This window comes from Cyprinodon tularosa, unplaced genomic scaffold, assembly GCF_016077235.1.
Source record: "Cyprinodon tularosa strain WSP-4 unplaced genomic scaffold, ASM1607723v1 ctg773, whole genome shotgun sequence".
NCBI classification, from domain to species: Eukaryota; Metazoa; Chordata; class Actinopteri; order Cyprinodontiformes; family Cyprinodontidae; genus Cyprinodon; species Cyprinodon tularosa.
In genome coordinates, this window is record NW_024039533.1 from 50725 (window position 1) to 68445 (window position 17721).

The 17721-nt window shown below is 38.9% G+C and overlaps 1 protein-coding gene across 1 annotated transcript in view; it reads left to right on the plus strand.

Moving 5' to 3' along the window:
• Positions 1-16187, plus strand: part of ptpa (protein phosphatase 2 phosphatase activator) — a 42638-nt gene extending 26451 nt beyond the window's left edge. Inside the window, exons 9-10 of the mRNA XM_038270694.1 lie at positions 2062-2169; positions 15540-16187. Coding sequence (XP_038126622.1) covers positions 2062-2169; positions 15540-15614 — 183 coding nt within the window. The 3' untranslated portion in view covers positions 15615-16187. The remainder of the gene's footprint in view (positions 1-2061; positions 2170-15539) is intronic.
• Positions 16188-17721: the final 1534 nt, after the last annotated feature.

Consider the following 17721-nt stretch of genomic DNA (forward strand, 5'->3'; position numbering starts at 1 on the left):
ATGACAACAAATGAAAATCTCAAATTCATCATATCAGAAAATTAGAATATTGTGAAAAGGTTCAAAATTGATGGCCCCTGGTGCCACACTCTAATCAGCTAATTAACTCAAACCACCTGCAAAAGCCTTTAAATGGTCTTTCAGTCTAGTTCTATAGGCTACACAATCATGGGGAAGACTGCTGACTTGACAGTTGTCCAAAAGACGACCATCGACACCTTGCACAAGGAGGGCAAGACACAAAAGGTCAGAGGCTGGCTGTTCACAGAGCTCAGTGTCCAAGCACATTAATAGAGAGGCGAAGGGAAGGAAAAGATGTGGTCGAAAAAAGTGTACAAGCAAGAGAGATAACCGCACCCTGGAGAGGATTGTGAAACAAAACCCATTCAAAAATGTGGGGGAGATTCACAAAGAGTGGACTGCAGCTGGAGTGAGTGCTTCAAGAACCACCACACACAGACGTATGAAAGACATGGGTTTCTGCTGTCGCATTCCTTGTGTCAAGCCACTCTTGAACCACAGACAGCGTCAGAAGCGTCTTGCCTGGGCTAAAGAGAAACAGGACTGGACTGCTGGTGAGTGGTCCAAAGTCATGTTCTCTGATGAAAGTAAATTTTGCATTTCCTTTGGAAATCAAGGTCCCAGAGTCTGGAGGAAAAGAAGAGAGGCACTTCATCCACGTTGCTTGAAGTCCAGTGTAAAGTTTCCACAGTCAGTGATGGTTTGGGGTGCCATGTCATCTGCTGGTGTTGGTCCATTGTGTTTTCTGAGGTCCAGGGTCAACGCAGCCACATACCAGGAAGTTTTAGAGCACTTCATGCTTCCTGCAGCTGACCAACTTTTTGGAGATGCAGATTTCATTTTCCAACAGGACTTGGCACCTGCACACAGTGCCAAAGCTACCAGTACCTGGTTGAAGGACCATGGTATCCCTGTTCTTAATTGGCCAGCAAACTCTCCTGACCTTAACCCCATAGAAAATCTATGGGGTATTGTGAAGAAGAAGATGCAATACACCAGACCCAACAATTCAGAAGAGCTAAAAGCCACTATTAGAGCAACCTGGGCTATCATAACACCTGAGCAGTGCCACAGACTGATCGACTCCATGCCACGCCGCATTGCTGCAGTAATACAGGCCAAAGGAGGCCCAACTAAATACTGAGTGCTGTACATGCTCATACTTTTCATGTTCATACTTTTCAGTTGGCCAACATTTCTATAAATCCTTTGTTTTTATTGGTCTTCAGTAATATTCTAATTTTCTGATATGATGAATTTGAGATTTTCATTTGTTGTCATTTGTAATCATCAAAATTAAACAAAATAAACATCTGAAATATATGAGTTTGTATGTAATGTATGAATATAATATACAAGTTTCACTTTTTAAATGGAATTACTGAAATCAATCTACTTTTTCATGATATTCTAATTTTATGACCAGCACCTGTATGTCAGAATAAAAGGCTCTGTAGCTGGAGCTAATATAGCATGCTAAGTTGGCAACAACATGCTATCCTGCCTAGCTGCTTCTGTTTTCATTTTGTCTCTTTGAAAAATGTATTTTTCTGAATCGGATAAGAGAACCATTATAGAGCAAACATATAGAGATGGTTCTGTGTCGCTTTGAAGAACAGACTGAAATTAATGAGAAGTTAATGAGGGAATGCTAATGTTCACCTGGGCTATTATTTCCTTATAGAATACTTGACTATTCGTTTAATTCATTATGAAGAATTTTAGGTCAAATGATATAAATATTTCCTATTTGTTTGTTCCAACTTAAATCTCTTTAACTCTGTCATATAAGATCCTTATAGGTTATTTATCTGAAGATAGATATGTTTACTTAAGCTTTAAATTAATCATGTCTATGGGTTTGTTACATATACTGAATTTTAATACACTCCACTGAGCAGTGCTTATGTCATTTCTCCATTTAAACTTTCATTTTCTAACGTCGTTAATGGCCGTTTGGATCTTTACAGTATGAATTAGTTATAGCGGCTGCGTGTCTTCAATGTTTTATCAGCTCATCTTCATCTCTTTGGTCTGCAGATGAAGACGGGTCCATTTGCTGAGCACTCCAACCAGCTGTGGAACATCAGTGCCGTTCCTTCTTGGTCCAAAGTCAACCAAGGCTTGATCAGGATGTACAAAGCAGAGGTAAAATAAACCATCTCCATTTTTTTTTTTACTTCCACTGATGCTGATGAGCCTTTAATGATTCATCGGGCTGACAAAAGGTCCAGTGGGGAGAAAAAAATCAGCTTCGAACACTGAAAAAAGGTTCTGTCTGTTAAAACGCTGGATTGCAATAGCTCTGCTTCCTGCTGTCTGCTGGATGCAGAGTCTACTTTAGATGTAAGTGTTGCACTGCATAAATAAACATAATTATTTAGCAGTGGGCCTTAACATAATAGCCACACCAGAAGCTGCTGCTGCAGCAAGCAGTGGCCTGTTAACACAAGCATCACTACGAAAGAACATGACAGAAAGTTGTTGAGTGAAGACCTAACATCTAATACACATAGATCCTGTTCTGATGGATTACCTGGAATTCACGCTGGAGCAGGTTTTCGCCACGGAAATCAGGACCCAAACGATCCAACATTCCAGTTGTTGCGAGACACCTCCAAGCTTTCTGCATTGGTCCTCTGATTTCTCAGAAATGTTTTGGCTGTTAGTTTAGCTTTAGCACAAAAAAAAAGGTTATTTTTGGTGAAATTGCTCAACCCACCAACAAGCAGTGCTCTGAAGCAAACGCCCAGCTTCCAGCTCCGACCGGGGAGAAAAGTCTGGAAAAGTGCATCGCTTCAACCTTTCCTCCAAACTGATTAGGAATGAAAGGGGAAAAAATTACATGAATGTTTATAAAATATAGAAATATGCTGGAATGTATTCCAGGAGGGTAAATATCAAGAATTTGTTTTGTGACAGAAGAAATTATGGTTCCTAAGTATTTCTGACTAACTTGTGGTGAAATAGATTTCATTTCTCTTCTTCAAAGTTGTTCAATTTTATTTTAAACTTCAAAGTAAAAGTGAGCTATGAGTCAATAACCTGAGAAGGTCCATAAAAGTTGTTTACAGGGTTTCTTTCTTTTTTCTACTTAGGCTCCGAGTCCTCTCATTTAGCCTCTGTCACTGAAACAGGCTAGTTTTAATCAGTTTTTTTAAGTTGTCTTAAAATACAGCAATCTTTCTTTTACCCAAGGTGTAAAAACTTTCAAATATCGTCTTAGTTGGTGCCTCACGATTTTTCTTTTTTATTACCTGAGTCCACCAATAGGTGGCGCTGTGATTCATTTTGACTTTAAAGGCTTGAACCCATCAGTTGCGTATGAATTTTTAATCTCCGATCCGATTTCTCCTTCAATGTCCCTCTGACTGCGTATAGAGAGGCTCCGACTAGGCAGGGTGAGCAGATCTCTGCAGATTCTTTTACCTCTATCTCTGTGCTACAAAACGTAAAACAATTTCCCACATTTGACTTGCACAGATTATGAAAAGTTACTCAAAAATAAACACGACACGTGTTATAGAGCAAAGCTCCACTTAACGATTGCTGAAAAACGCAGCAATAAACGCCATAGGACGGTTTCTATGCTAACTGAGGCAGAGATGTGATTCTCAGAGAGAGATCTGGGACGTTTATCCAAGTCTTTCTTTCTTTTTTCCATAAAAAGGTGAGAGATACGCCGTGCTTACCTGCTCTGTCTGACCCTCGTTATTTTTGTTTTTTTTGTGAGGCTCAAAGAGGGTCATTACTTTATTTATTATAGAAGATCAGGAGGATAGAAGACGGATAAATTTTTCTTTTTTTATTATGTTACATTCATTGTTTTGCACCAGCCTGCCCTGCTTACTATACATGCGATATGCAACTCTAAAAAGACTATTTCCCCATGAGATTAACAGATTTTATTTTGTATTTTCCCCCAAAGCGGATATGTTTTACTTTATAATTGTGTCTCTCTTCGTGTCAGACCCATAAAATTTCCACTGATTTCCTGTGTAGCTGGACTAAAATAGACCTGTGCTCTATCTCAGTCGGAGCTACGCAGCCCTCTTACGTAAAATGGTGTCTGGTCTGATCAGCCCCATTGACTTTCAATGAGCTCTAGACACCACAACCTAATCCGAAACGATTTTTCTGTCGGATCGGACGCAAAATCGGATTCTGTGTGTTCTGGCCTGGTTTATTTTTACTGCGTCACATGGGCCACGCTCAGCGCTGAGTGAGTTCTGACAATTTAATTCACGGACAACATGTCAAAGAGCAACGGCGAGGCACAGATTTTAAATAGTTCGTGGAAAATTGGCTGCACACACTAGCATTTACAGTCGTAGGGAAACGGCTGTTCCAACGTTTGCATTTCCGAATTCTCCCGAGTGCACGACTTTACACGAGTGAATAAAGTGAATGTGATTGGTCGTTTATCAAGGGGGCAAGTAAGTTAGATTGTGGCCGGTTTGTCGGAAGCATCTTGCTAACCAGTTAGCAACTTAGTGCTAGCAGGTTCCCAATGGGAAATTCCATTGGGACCAAGTAGCACTAAATTGGTGACTTAGAAACGACGCTGTCAAGGAACGCTATGGACAGAGGAAACATGCAAGAGGAGGAGAGTTTAGTGTCGGAGGTCGTGGCTGAGTCTCCTCCGTCATCCATTTTTTATTTAGAGGAGGAAAGCGGGGACGAAGATGTTGTGGAAGAGGACGCCAGGGCGGCAGAAGCTTGGTTTGGTGTAGAAGGCTTCCAGCCGTACATGTTTGAGCCCTTGCCTCGCAACGCTGCCAGTTCTGTTAGCTCTACGCCTGCTGAAGACACAGACGTCCATCCCCGTGAACACTGGGACGGAACTCAATGGGAAAGGAAAGGATTCTGATTTCAACCGTTGCGTATATTAGCTGCGACATATGAATCAAGATGCTATGACCGAAAAAATGTGATTGACAGATGAACATTGATATATAATTGGCTGAATTTAGGTGTTCAGGCTGACGTAGAACTAACTGGCCTGCAGAAGATAACGAGAAAAAAAAACACAGTTTTGAATACAGGAGTTTTTTTAAATAGAAATTTTCTAACTTTTGGGACAATATCATGTAATAAAGAGTACATTTATATACACGTTTAAGCCAGAATGATTTGACATTTAAATATAATTTCCCTACGACTTTAATAGACATTAGCAGAGCATGGCCATCATAAACGACAGAAAATGGACAACAGATCTTAAATATTACATCAGGCTCTCTGATCCTACCTAGACTTAATTAAAAATAATAAAGAATATGTTTGCAACATAAAACTATTTGTTACATGTACAGTTGTGGTACAACGCAAACAATAAATACAAATATAAAGAGGTAAATATTAGTGAGACTACATCCACTTGTACTTAGATACCTTTTTTTTTTTTTTTTTTACTTTTTATCAAACAAAAGGGTTGTATTCAACCCTTTATGACTAAAACATTGTTTAATGAGCAAACTTTAAGCCAGTAGCCTATTTTCCCTAAATGTACTTAGGCTGGGAAGTTCTAGCTTTGTTTCTGCAGATGTGATGTCAAGCGTGTCCATGTTAAACTGGTCCAGCCTAGCTAACAATCAAAGCCTTATATTCACCTTGGATTTTGTAGATATTCAGAAATAACTGGAATCCAGATATAAATAGCAGCTCCAAGTAAGGTGAAAAAAGTAAAGATAAAAAAATTTTTAAAGTACGAGCGCCAGCAGAAGAGTGTTGCACTTCTGTGTTTTGGCCACAGGTGGCAGTATTATTAGAAACAAGGCCTCTTTAACCTCCATTATGTTAGTAGAAACTTATACTTAGGTTTCTCTACTCACCTTTGATCATGTAAACAAAATGTTAAAATTTTATAAAATTACATATAAATCAACTAAAGATAATAAAACAGGCTCTAAATAAATAAGAAAATATTTCTAATTTCTTACAACATAAGTATAAAATGGGGTACAACCTCTCATTTGGTACGTTTTTTTACCTGTCTTTGTATATTTTGTAAACCAATTACCAAAAGTATGCTGTTTTCCACAGATCTGGCTGTATTTTGAATTATTTATCGGATCCTCTAACGACCCAACTTTCTTTGTCTTCCACTGGTAGAACTCTCCTATCTCTATGGCTCTGGCCACACCTTTTATTTATTTTTTTAGACTTTTGCAAAGTTTTTAAGCCTGGTCTAAATGAAACTTTCAATCATATATTTACTGACGGCATTTTGGAAAACTGTAGAGGAAACTTTTTAAAAGATGAGGTTGATTATATTTAAATAAAAAAATAAGTAACAGAAAAAGTTATTTTGTTTTGCTTGTAAAATTATGTGAATAAAATCTTTCATAGTTTGTGAGAAGGGAGCCAGATATGTGAACAAGGCACAGTCGATTTCTTATATTTGGCAAGTTTTACTTAAATTTAATTTTCTAATATAATTTTTATTTGTTTTATTTTAAATTTAAGTATGTAAAATTAAGTTTCATAACTCAAAACCTATATAACCTGATAAAAATGTTGGTTTGCTTTTTTTATATCCACTTTTTAAAAAAATCTTCTTTTTCTTTTACATGAATGTAAACCGATCAAATAATTAAGAACAAAAAGGAAAAATTATTTGCTTTTTTTAAAATAAAAGTTTGTTTTGTATCCTTTATTATTAAAGGTTTGAGCATAAAGGTTCCTGAAAGCAGGCGGAGAGCAGGATCCCTGCAAGCGAAACACCCAGACAGACTGGTTCTGGCTGTGGAGGGGAGAGGCAGGAAAGGGTTAAAGCAGGAATGGAGAGAATGGGATGGTGTGTGTGTGTGTGTGTGTGTGTGTGTGTGTGTGTGTGTGTGTGTGTGTGTGTGTGTGTGTGTGTGTGTGTGTGTGTGTGTGTGTGTGGGCGTTGGGGGTGGGATAGGGGGGATGTCTAAACCCGTTCTCCCCGCCTGCATGCCCACATCCTGTGTTTTCCAGAGCAGCCTGTGAGTCTTCCCAAAGAGCTGAGGGGCCAAGCTGTCTGCCTTTCCCTTCCCCCCTCCCCCGTTCCCTTCATTAAATCCTCCCTCCCTCTGTCCCGACCTTCCTCCCAGCCTGAAGCAACCATCAGCAGACTCGCATTCCTCTCTCCCTTTCCCTGGCCCCACACAAGGTTTTCAGGCTGAGCTGTAGACCAAGCAAGAGCAAAGTTCTCAGTCTAACTGGAGTTCAGACCAAGTCCTGATGTAGAAAGATTATTTTTTTTTTTAATTGTTTTTCTAATCTTAAAGTTACAAAACAATATAGCGGTTTCTCTTTGTATTGTATAAAATTATAAATCACCTAAATGAATTAGTCTTTCAGTTTTAAGAAAAGCCACATTTTAACCAAAGAAGAGCTTCAAAACCAAAACATAGCAAATAGTTTATTTCTATATTTATAAATGAAAAATAAAGGTTAAGATAAAAAAAACAGCTAGCAAAGAGTTTATACCTAATTTAAACAGCCAGTCTGATGGAAGTGCTGCTTGTGGAAACGGGCCGCTACACCTTGGTCAGTGTTCAGCTTGATGGATGAGGTGTTTAATGGTTTCCTAAGAGGTTAGGAAGCTAAGCGAAGTATTTATATTTTAATCAAACCAAAATCGTTTTCAGCGTTTTTTTTCTCAACCCTGCATACTTTGAATGAAATTAGGCTGAAAACGAAACAGTTTATGTCAACATTTCTTTCTTCACCGTTTTCTTTTTCCTTTTTTTTAAAGTTTATTTAGACATAATATCTACATAACATTACTGAACCCAACATGGCAAACCAAACTTGCTTATTGGCTACCTAGATGGTTCGCAGCTTCACTGATCAGTAGCCAGAAGTAAATGGCAACGATAAGCCTTGATGTGATCAGCTGCTATTGTTGCCACTTATTGAACTCTTTTCAAAGTGAAGCAGAGCAGGACTATCATAGACAAGTACAGATCTGTTCTTGTTGCTAGTTAGATGAAGTAAGCTGGTAGCTCTAAAGTCAGCAGCAACATCTACAGCAGGCTTATCGTAATTCAGAGCTGAATCAGCTTTAGTTCACTGCAGATCTTTTTTTTTTTTTTTGTAGGGGAGTGGCGGCCTAGTGTTTAGGTTATAGAGCTTGGAATCCTGAGGGTCTGAGTTTGAGCCCCACTCCCACAGACTGCCACTCTGGGTCTCTGAGCAAAAACCTTTAACCCCTCACTGCTCCCTGGGTGCCGCACAATGGCGGCCCACTGCTCCCCAAGTGGATGGGTTAAATGTAGAGAGTTCATTCCGTTACTCTGTACTTGTGACAGTGTAATAACAATAAAAGATTGGGAAAAAAGATATCTTAAAAAAGCCTATTTGAACCTTATATTTTGCATTTAAATGCTAATGATTATAGCTTTTAGCTCTGATAACAGTTAGCCTCTAGTATAGATGCTTAATATGGTGATTAGCATCTGGATCTAAAGATCTGCAGGTCTCTGATTTATAAACACAGTTTTAAAAAACTTTTTTGGAGCTAATGCTTCAAATTAAGTACAACTAGGCTAGAAAAAAGCACTACTTAAAAATGTAATTGTCAGAATTACTATAAACTTCACTTTGTTTAACTTGTTTGCAAAGACCCTTTACCCCACGCTGCTCCCATGGTGCCGCACAATGGCGGCCCACTGCTCCCCAAGGGGATGGGTTAAATGTAGAGAGTTCATTCCGTTACTCTGTACTTGTGACAGCGTGATCACCATAAAAGCTCGGGAAAAAATATATCCTAAAAAAGCCTGTTTGAACCTTATATTTTGCATTTAAATGCTAATGATTATAGCAAAACAAGCTAGTTCCGTGCTAAGTGTGCTAAACGTACATGGAGGGAGGGTTTAATTGGTCCAAAATAAAAGGCAAAAACATTAATTTTTTTGTACCTGCTAAGAAGAAGTGAGCTTTTAGCTCTGATAACAGTTAGGCTCTAGTATAGATGCTTAATATGGTGATTAGCATCTGGATCTAAAGATCTGCAGGTCTCTGATTTATAAACACAGTTTTAAAAAACTTTTTTGGAGCTAATGCTTCAAATTAAGTACAACTAGGCTAGAAAAAAGCACTACTTAAAAATGTAATTGTCAGAATTACTATAAACTTCACTTTGATTAACTTGTTTGCAAAGACCCTTAACGCTTCACTGCTCCCTGGGTGCCGCACAATGGCAGCCCACTGCTCCCCAAGGGGATGGGTTAAATGTAGAGAGTTCATTCTGTTACTCTGTACTTGTGACAGCGTGATCACCATAAAAGCTCGGGAAAAAATATATCCTAAAAAAGCCTGTTTGAACCTTATATTTTGCATTTAAATGCTAATGATTATAGCAAAACAAGCTAGTTCCGTGCTAAGTGTCCTAAACGTACATGGAGGGAGGGTTTAATTGGTCCAAAATAAAAGGCAAAAACATTAATTTTTTTGTACCTGCTAAGAAGAAGTGAGCTTTTAGCTCTGATAACAGTTAGTCTCTAGTATAGATGCTTAATATGGTGATTAGCATCTAGATCTAAAGATCTGCAGGTCTCTGATTTATAAACACAGTTTTTAAAAACTTTTTTGGAGCTAATGCTTCAAATTAAGTACAACTAGGCTAGAAAAAAGCACTAATTAAAAATGTAATTGTCAGAATTACTATAAACTTCACTTTGTTTAACTTGTTTGCCTTTGCGAATTATTTATATAACCTCGCAACCAAGATTAATGGTTTAAAGTGCAGAAGATGTATAACAATTCTACACTCGCCCTACCCTATCTAGGATTAGCTGTTAGCTAAATTATTAAGCTAAAGTCAGGCATACACTGCAATTTTTTTTTGCCCTTTTCAGTCGTGCGAGAACTTTTAGCCTGATCTTGCGTGGTATATTATCAGGGGGTAACGCGGGGCAATAGGCCTCCACGACCACCTTCCCATCATGAATCGGGAGGTCGGGAGAAAATCAAACATGTTTGATTTTCAGTCGGCCGTCGTGGGCAAATCTCTCAGTGCGCAAACAAAGATTCCTCTTCTTCCTCTTAGAAGAAAACAAAAATCTTCTGTAAAATCGACAGACTGTAGTAGCCATGTTTGCTCAGCCATGTCTTTTTTCCCCAAATACGTCGTCGCATTTTCTTTTTAGGGCTTTCAGCACAAAATTGCACAAATTGCCAAGGCAGCGCGTTTCACTCTAGTGAGCTTCACATTCTTCTTCTACTCGTTTGGCTTCTGGATACACGAGTCCGAGTAGCGCCATGTCACTGCGGAGCTGAGTCCGACGTGGTTTTTAGACGTACAGTGTGAGCCGGTAGATCGCATCAGAGCGTCGGGCCGCACAGTGTGAGCTGTAGCTTAAAAATCGCACAGTGTATGCCTGGCTTTACCCCCTCTATACAACACGCTGCTCGAACCACGATCACGCTGAAACTCCGCCCGATCAAAAAATTGTCGGACGTCTGGAGAATTGACGCAAAAAAAAATCGCAGTGTACACCCGGCTCAAGCTGTCGAGTAGGGGGAGCTAGCCGAATTGTAGCGGTTAGCCGTGTTATCTTATCAGCCGTTGTTTAGACCTTTTGTTATTATGTAGTTATTTTGAAAGTAGATCTAAAAAACAATCCTGATAGGAACCAGAATTAATTGATGAACTAATTTTCATTTTTACTTATTCACCGTTTATGGTAGACCGAGCATTCTCTATTGAGTTGTACTCACTTTTGTCATTAATCTTGGCAGTTAGCTTAAATTAATGATCTTAAACCGTATCAGATGCCAAAACATTAAAGCTTTGGTTAATATTTGTCGTAACTCTTTCTTTAGATAAGAGTATTAGCAGATATATTTTTTTATGGGTGACTTGATTAATTAATTGATAGTTATGACAAATTATGGGCAATTTGACCATTTAAGGTATTATTTATTCCCTACTCTGTGACCCTTTGACCTTTTGATTTCCAAACATTGATCTAATATCATCTCAGCCAGAGGGTCTCTGAGGCGTGCTTTTCCACCCAGTTCTGCCTCGATGATCATGACCTACAGCGTCACCTCACCGACAGACTGTTCAGTTGGACTGTGTTCCCCCGCCCCCACTGCAGCCGCCCAGCACCGCAGACCCCCACTGCGGCTCCCCAATAAAATGGGTCTGTGGCAGTCCACACAAAGAGTCTCCTCTGAGCTGCTCTGCAGACCATTTGAACACGGTCAATGTGAAAGACAAGTGAGACCAGTGACACGGGTCAGAGTTGATACTCGGGGCCGAAGGCTTCCTGTCACCATCCAGTCTTGTTAACACCTGATTTAGGCATCATTGCTTTTTTTTTCTTCTTTAAAGTAGACTTTTTATCTTGTAAAATAACAGTTTTTTAACCTTTCTGAAGTTATAAGTTTTTCTTTGGACTTTAACCGCCTTAATGGATCTAAAAGCAGACAAACATTATCAACGGACTTTATATTTCCAACCAATTTTCCTCTGATCTATGGAACAGTTAAAGACCCAGACTTTACCCCTCAGATCCACCATATTGGAAGCCGTACGTAGGCGTGCCTGTGCTAATGGCAGCAACTCCAGTCAGTCAGAGCAGTCCCACGCCGTGTACCGTGAAAATCCAGCGGTCCTATTTTTGCAGCTTACTTCTCCAAATCCACATTCATCTTAAGCAGAGCCAAAGTCAGTTGATTAAAATATAAAAAAGTGGATCCGATCAGTTTAAAAGAAAAATACATGTTAGATGTATATGTTGTAGATTTTTATGTAATAAGTATTTCTGTTCATAGTCAATCGACAGACATGAATACATTAGGGTTTAAACAATTAATCCGAATAATTGTGATTAATTGATTATTTAAATAATTACAAGATAATTTAGTAAACGATGAATCGCTAACTGGAGTATAGACAATCTAAACCGTACCTGTAGCTGACAGAGCGATCCATCATAGCAAGATTTTGCATTCAAGATAAAAATGCTCTATCCAGAACTCCTCAAGTAGAAAAGTTTGAGTTTCACCTTGTTAAAGTCTTATATAAAGAACCTTTGGCATTCAGACTATTAATCGATTAATAAAAAAAAAACTATCGACAGATTAATCAGTTTGCTTAATAATTATTAGTTGCAGCCCTGAAACACTGAATTTGGAATTTTAAGCCAATAAAGTAAATATATGTGACCTTGGCTGTTTTATTTAACAATAACATTTTAGAAGTTACAACTTTGCAGCAAAACAGGTATGAATAAAAAATAAAATAAAAATTAGGAGTATGAACCTTAAACCCCTAAAGTTGCTGTTGCACTCCACACCATTTGGTGGCGGTATTGCACCAGAATAATTTTTGTCAACAAGAAAAGAGGATGAAAAGCAAACCAGAATCATTGATCAGTCGTTGCGTCTTTGCCGAACTTTTGTTTTCAACATGCACATTATATCGTTTTGATTAAGGATTTTATGCTCATAAATTTGTGATTTATTATTTTTTTGTAGACAAAGAACATCTCAACTTGTATTGTAGACGACAGGAAACCAATCCTAATCTTTAATATATTCCAGCTAAATGACTTAAATTTACATAATAAGACAACTAAGCATATGTTTTTATTTTAGTTGCTCGGTGATGGTAACCTGGCTCGGTGATGGTAAGTGGTTCTATCATGGTATGGGCCTTTACATGCTCTCTGGGTAAAGGTCATTTCTAGCAGGGATTTTGGTGCCAACAAGACCACATTTTTTCCTGGGACCTCCATGCCTTTTTCAGGCAGACAATTGAAACCTCATTCCAAACACATTCCTAAGGCCTGAGTGAGAACGGAGGGGCTACGGCTGCCATCCTGGCCTGTTCCCAGCACAGAATGTTAAAGAGTTTAAAGCCTGGAAATGGGACGGCCACCTCATAAACTAATCAGTCTCAAATTCTATTCAAAATCTGCCTTTGGGATAAATAAGCTTCCTTGGATATGTCTTTATCACAGTGTTAAGGAAGAATCTGGTGGTTTAGTTTGTTTTTTTTCTCCGAAGGTTGTGACTTTTTTTTTTTTTTAGATAACTCAGGAAAAGAAACATTTAATTTTGAATTTTGTTTCAGTTCATGCATTAAAAAGATGGAGGAAAGAGTGTAGGTCATACCAAAGCTAACAAAAAGTTGCTTACAAGGAAGACAACTGGTTCTATTATGCCAGAAATGGAGGTGTAGAAAGAGCAGGCATAGAGGGAGGGAAGGGACAGAAGAGCTCTGATGCTCTGATTCCAGCAGTACCAGGTAGGTCACTCTACCATTGAAAAACAACAAAAAAAGAGTCTGGATTGTCTTGATGGTGTAGGTGCTGACAAATCCTTTGTTACCAGAAAAACTGAATCATGACGTAAACCTTTGGTAGAATATTTTCGTAGACAAGCTGGGAGAAAAGCTAATATGGCTTTGCAATATTCGAGGCGGAAGATGAAAGGGTTAAATTTAACAAACTACCACGAGCAACTGATCCAGATAATTAAAAATCCGTTTATAATAACACAAAAGCCCCATTTACACGACCATCTGAAAACCGATCTTTGCCGAGCTCTGTTCCTTACGACCATTTATACACCCAGCTAGCACGATTCTTCTCCTCCTAGTGGCAAACTACGGTACTACTGCTCTATAGAGGTAAACAAGAAAACCCAACATGGCCGTGCCTTTAATATTCTGGAAGTTTGCGGAGATTCAGGGGAAGAAAGCAGCCTTTGGTGAATTTACTTGACAGAGTCGGCATTTGGGAAGTGGATACGATAACGATCGTCTAATCAGGGTTTACTGACGCAGGATACGACAGACGTTGTGATTAATCTTAACTGCTAATCAGAATCCTCACTGGAAGTCGTGTGGCACGGTAGGCAACGTAGGATTTTAATGAAACGCAGTCGGCTCATGCGCTCTCAGTTATGAGAACTAAAACAGAACTGAACAGTGCTGAACCCTATTGATGAACTAGTACCATGTTAGCGCGGTTCGGTTGTGTCTGGCGCGGTCCAGTTCAGTTGTGCGTTCCATTTTCACTCAACAGTTATCTCAGTGCTTGGAACAATCACGGTTTCGAAAGGGTATTGGAAATGGGTTAAAGACTGTCTAGATATCTAATGAATGGAGTCAACAGGAGTGAGAATAAACAATCGTCAGAAGCAAAGATGCTCCATAACCCAAACCACTACTTAACCAATTTGAACTGTTTAGGAGAACGGCAGTTAGCTTGACGATGCTTTGTTAACGTTATCTGCAAATATCAATTGATCTCACATCTGCATTGAACCGATCCCCTTGGGGAGCAGTTTCCTGGGAGCAGTGTGGGGTTAAGGTCTTGCTCAGAGACCCCAAGTGGCAGTCTATGGGAGTGGGGTTTGAACTCACAATCTCAGGATCCAAGCTCTATGCCCTAACCACTAGGCCACCACTTCTTGCCAGTGCTTTTTCTTCCCAAATGGGAAGAAAAAAGAACTGCCTCAAGAGGTGGGATTTCCTAAAAAGTAGCCAACAAGCAGTTTCCTAGTCTAGTTTGCTCCACCATCAAAGTCACAAACGTTTAGGAGCCCAGAAGGAGTTCAGCTGGTAGGCAGGACTGTGGCTACAGGCGAGAGGAAAGCTAGCCGTGGGCCCAGAGAAGGGGCATACACTCAGGCTCGTGACATATTCAGGGGTTACAGGGTATTGAATCCCGTTCGAAATGAGCATGGAGAATAGTTTACCTGGTTGTGTTTAAAAATAAACTACCCATTTGAATCTTTTATGATGTGTGTGTCCTTTTGGCAGGATTATGACATCATAGGTATATCCAAAAAATATCGTCTGAATAAACATCAGAGAGGAGGGGAAGGGTCCATCAGCTTATAACTCCAGAACCACCATGATGGAACAGAAAGGGAGGCCTTAGAGTCCCAGACAGGCCATGTTCCGGTTGGATGGTCACTGTGATGGCTGTTGGGTCTGGCACAAGCGTCTGGCTGTCTTGGTGGTTCCTTACTTTGGGTTTGGAACCAGTTTGGATTGAGATGGAGGCTGAGATGTCTCAGAGGGAAACTGGTACACTGGAAAAAATAGAAATCTAGATAAGTCATTTGTTCTTAAAATTGGATTGAGGAGGCAAAAGAGACATTTTGCCAGTGGAACAAAACCATTTACACTTAAAATAAAAAAACACAATTGCATCATCTTATTTCAAGTGCATATTATCTAATTATCTTATTTTAAGAGTAAAAATACTCATTCCATTGGCAAACTAACTCATTTACCTACTCAAATTAAGGGTAAATACTTATTTCTATATCGTTTTTTCAGTGGTTGGTAGATCAGGAAAACTGCATTATCTGGGTGGGAAGAAGGGGATAGAAGAACTGCTACTACCCTTCATGGGATCCAGAATCCCAGGATGAGTTTTAGGCTTTTCCTGAGAAATACTTCACTGGAACAAAGTTCTTATGGAAAATGCTGCCGCCTGTAGCATGTCGCCATCTCTCCAGGTTTAGCATGTCCTCCACCCCTGGTGTTGATCGTTCTCCTCTCTTTGTTCCGTTTGCAGTGTTTGGAGAAGTTCCCCGTCATCCAGCATTTTAAATTCGGCAGCCTGCTGTCCATCCAGCCGGCGAAGCCTTGATGCTCCACAAAGGAAGGAAACAACGGAAGCCTCCATAGCTCACCTTTTCCCATCAGCATCCCCAAACCCAACAGTGGCGATTCCCGCTGCGTAGTCTGACACGCGCATTCCCTCATGAGATGCACGCGGTAGTGAGTCTGCAGACATCCATGACGTTCCTGCTGATGACCTCTGACTCTGGAGCATCTGTGGACTTTTGTCTTATTTATACAAAAGGTTCAAGCATAAGTTTTATTTTTTTAATTTTCTGAATGTGTGATCTTTGACGCTGCAGTATTCTGATTCATTCACACCCAGCTGTTAATAAGACTGTTTTTGTTTTGCTTCTAAGGCCAAAGGTTTCGATTTAGCTTCATTACCCCCAAAAACCGACTGTAGGCTGCTAGAGCTATACACCTAGATTAGATCTCAAGCTTCTAGGTGATGGAAGTTTAGTTGGAAATTCTGTTTTTCTGTTTTCCCAGTACAGTCACGTCATTCTCCTCAAAACCCTGAAAATAAAGTAAAATAATGCTATTAACTGATAAATATTGTCATTAAAATTCTGAAATAAATGTCCTATTCTGTGTTTCACTGCTGCCTGTTTTCACTGTCACCCAAACAAAAAAACAGCTTTTTAGCTTCATTTCAACAGCCTTTCAGACATGATATAAACACTGACTGATTCTTCCTGTAATAGGAAAATATATTTATGGCTTATATTATTTTTTAAATCTGAAACTGAACTGCAGCCACAATTTTTTAAATAGTTTTTATGGATTTCTGAAAGCTTGCAGTTATTGTTGCAACAGAAAAGATTTATATGGAGTGAATTTTGTGCCATTATTGTCGTAACCAAGATAGAAATGTGAAAATGTTACCGGAAATTTTGGAAAAATGCAATCCAGAAATGAAACTTTAAAACACTTAAAAGTTTTGATATTATTTTAGCTGTTTTCTCAGATTTTAAGTTTTTTTTTATTTCAAACTTTTTTTTTTTTTTTTTTTTTACAGATTTTACATTTTCAATTTTTATCTTTTCTAATTTTCTCTTTTTGAGATTTTAATTTATAAATTACATGCATTCTCTTCACTTCCAGCCAACACCAATGGTCACTCTTGAGGCGCATGTTGACTGAAACGCTTCCTATTGGCTGCTCAGTTTAGCATTGAAGAGCGAGCGATTCTATTGGGCTGGAAGTGAAGATAATACGATTCATAAAACTAAAACCTGTTTGCTTGGCTTAATATTTACAGCTATTAGTGTAGATCCCCACAAAATGCTCACTTATTGAACGGCAAATAAACAAAATAAATTATTCATCCAAGAAATTACTCAAGATTTAAAAAGTGCTTGGAAATTGTATTCAGTTATGTGCAGTTTATGGAATTTCAAACTATAAAATATCATAAATCAACATGATTATACAATATATTGGGCAGTGGAAACACTTTTCTATAATAATTCTTTCAACATAAACGTTTAAAACCAATATTTACAGTAGTTAATGCTAATATTTTAAAAGATAAAGAACATCCAGCTATAATATTTAAATTATTTTACACCTGATATCAAACAGCTCAGATTACTCATGGTTGGAAGATTAACCAACAATCTCACAGACATACGTAAGAGTAGTTATACTTCAAGAGTAAAAAGTACTGTTTTTCTTTTTTTCGTTATCAGCTTTTTTAATTGTTGAGCAAGAAAAATGAACTGTCTGCATTTAACCCATCTGCTTGTTTGCCGCCTGGGGAGCAGTGTGGGGTTAAAGGGCAGCCATTTTTGATTTATGCCTATGCGCTATGTTATTCCACGCCACAACGCAAGAAGGCCAATCAGGAACTAGCTTTGGGTCTAGATACGGTCGAGGCGGTGAGGAAGTGGGGGCAAGTTTGTCCGAAAACATGAGGGCCAAAAAGAGGAGGGATCCAGGTGGAATCTTTGTTTTCATACAAACGAAAGGTACCACAGGAAATACACATAGTGTAAATTTGACCTTCTCCCAATTTGGGAGAGGTGCAACAGAGTGTCTCCATCCAACACCATATCTAATTTAGCTATAACTATAATTCAGCATTAATCACTGAAACTGGTTTTCTTCCATACTACCTCTGTACTTGTATT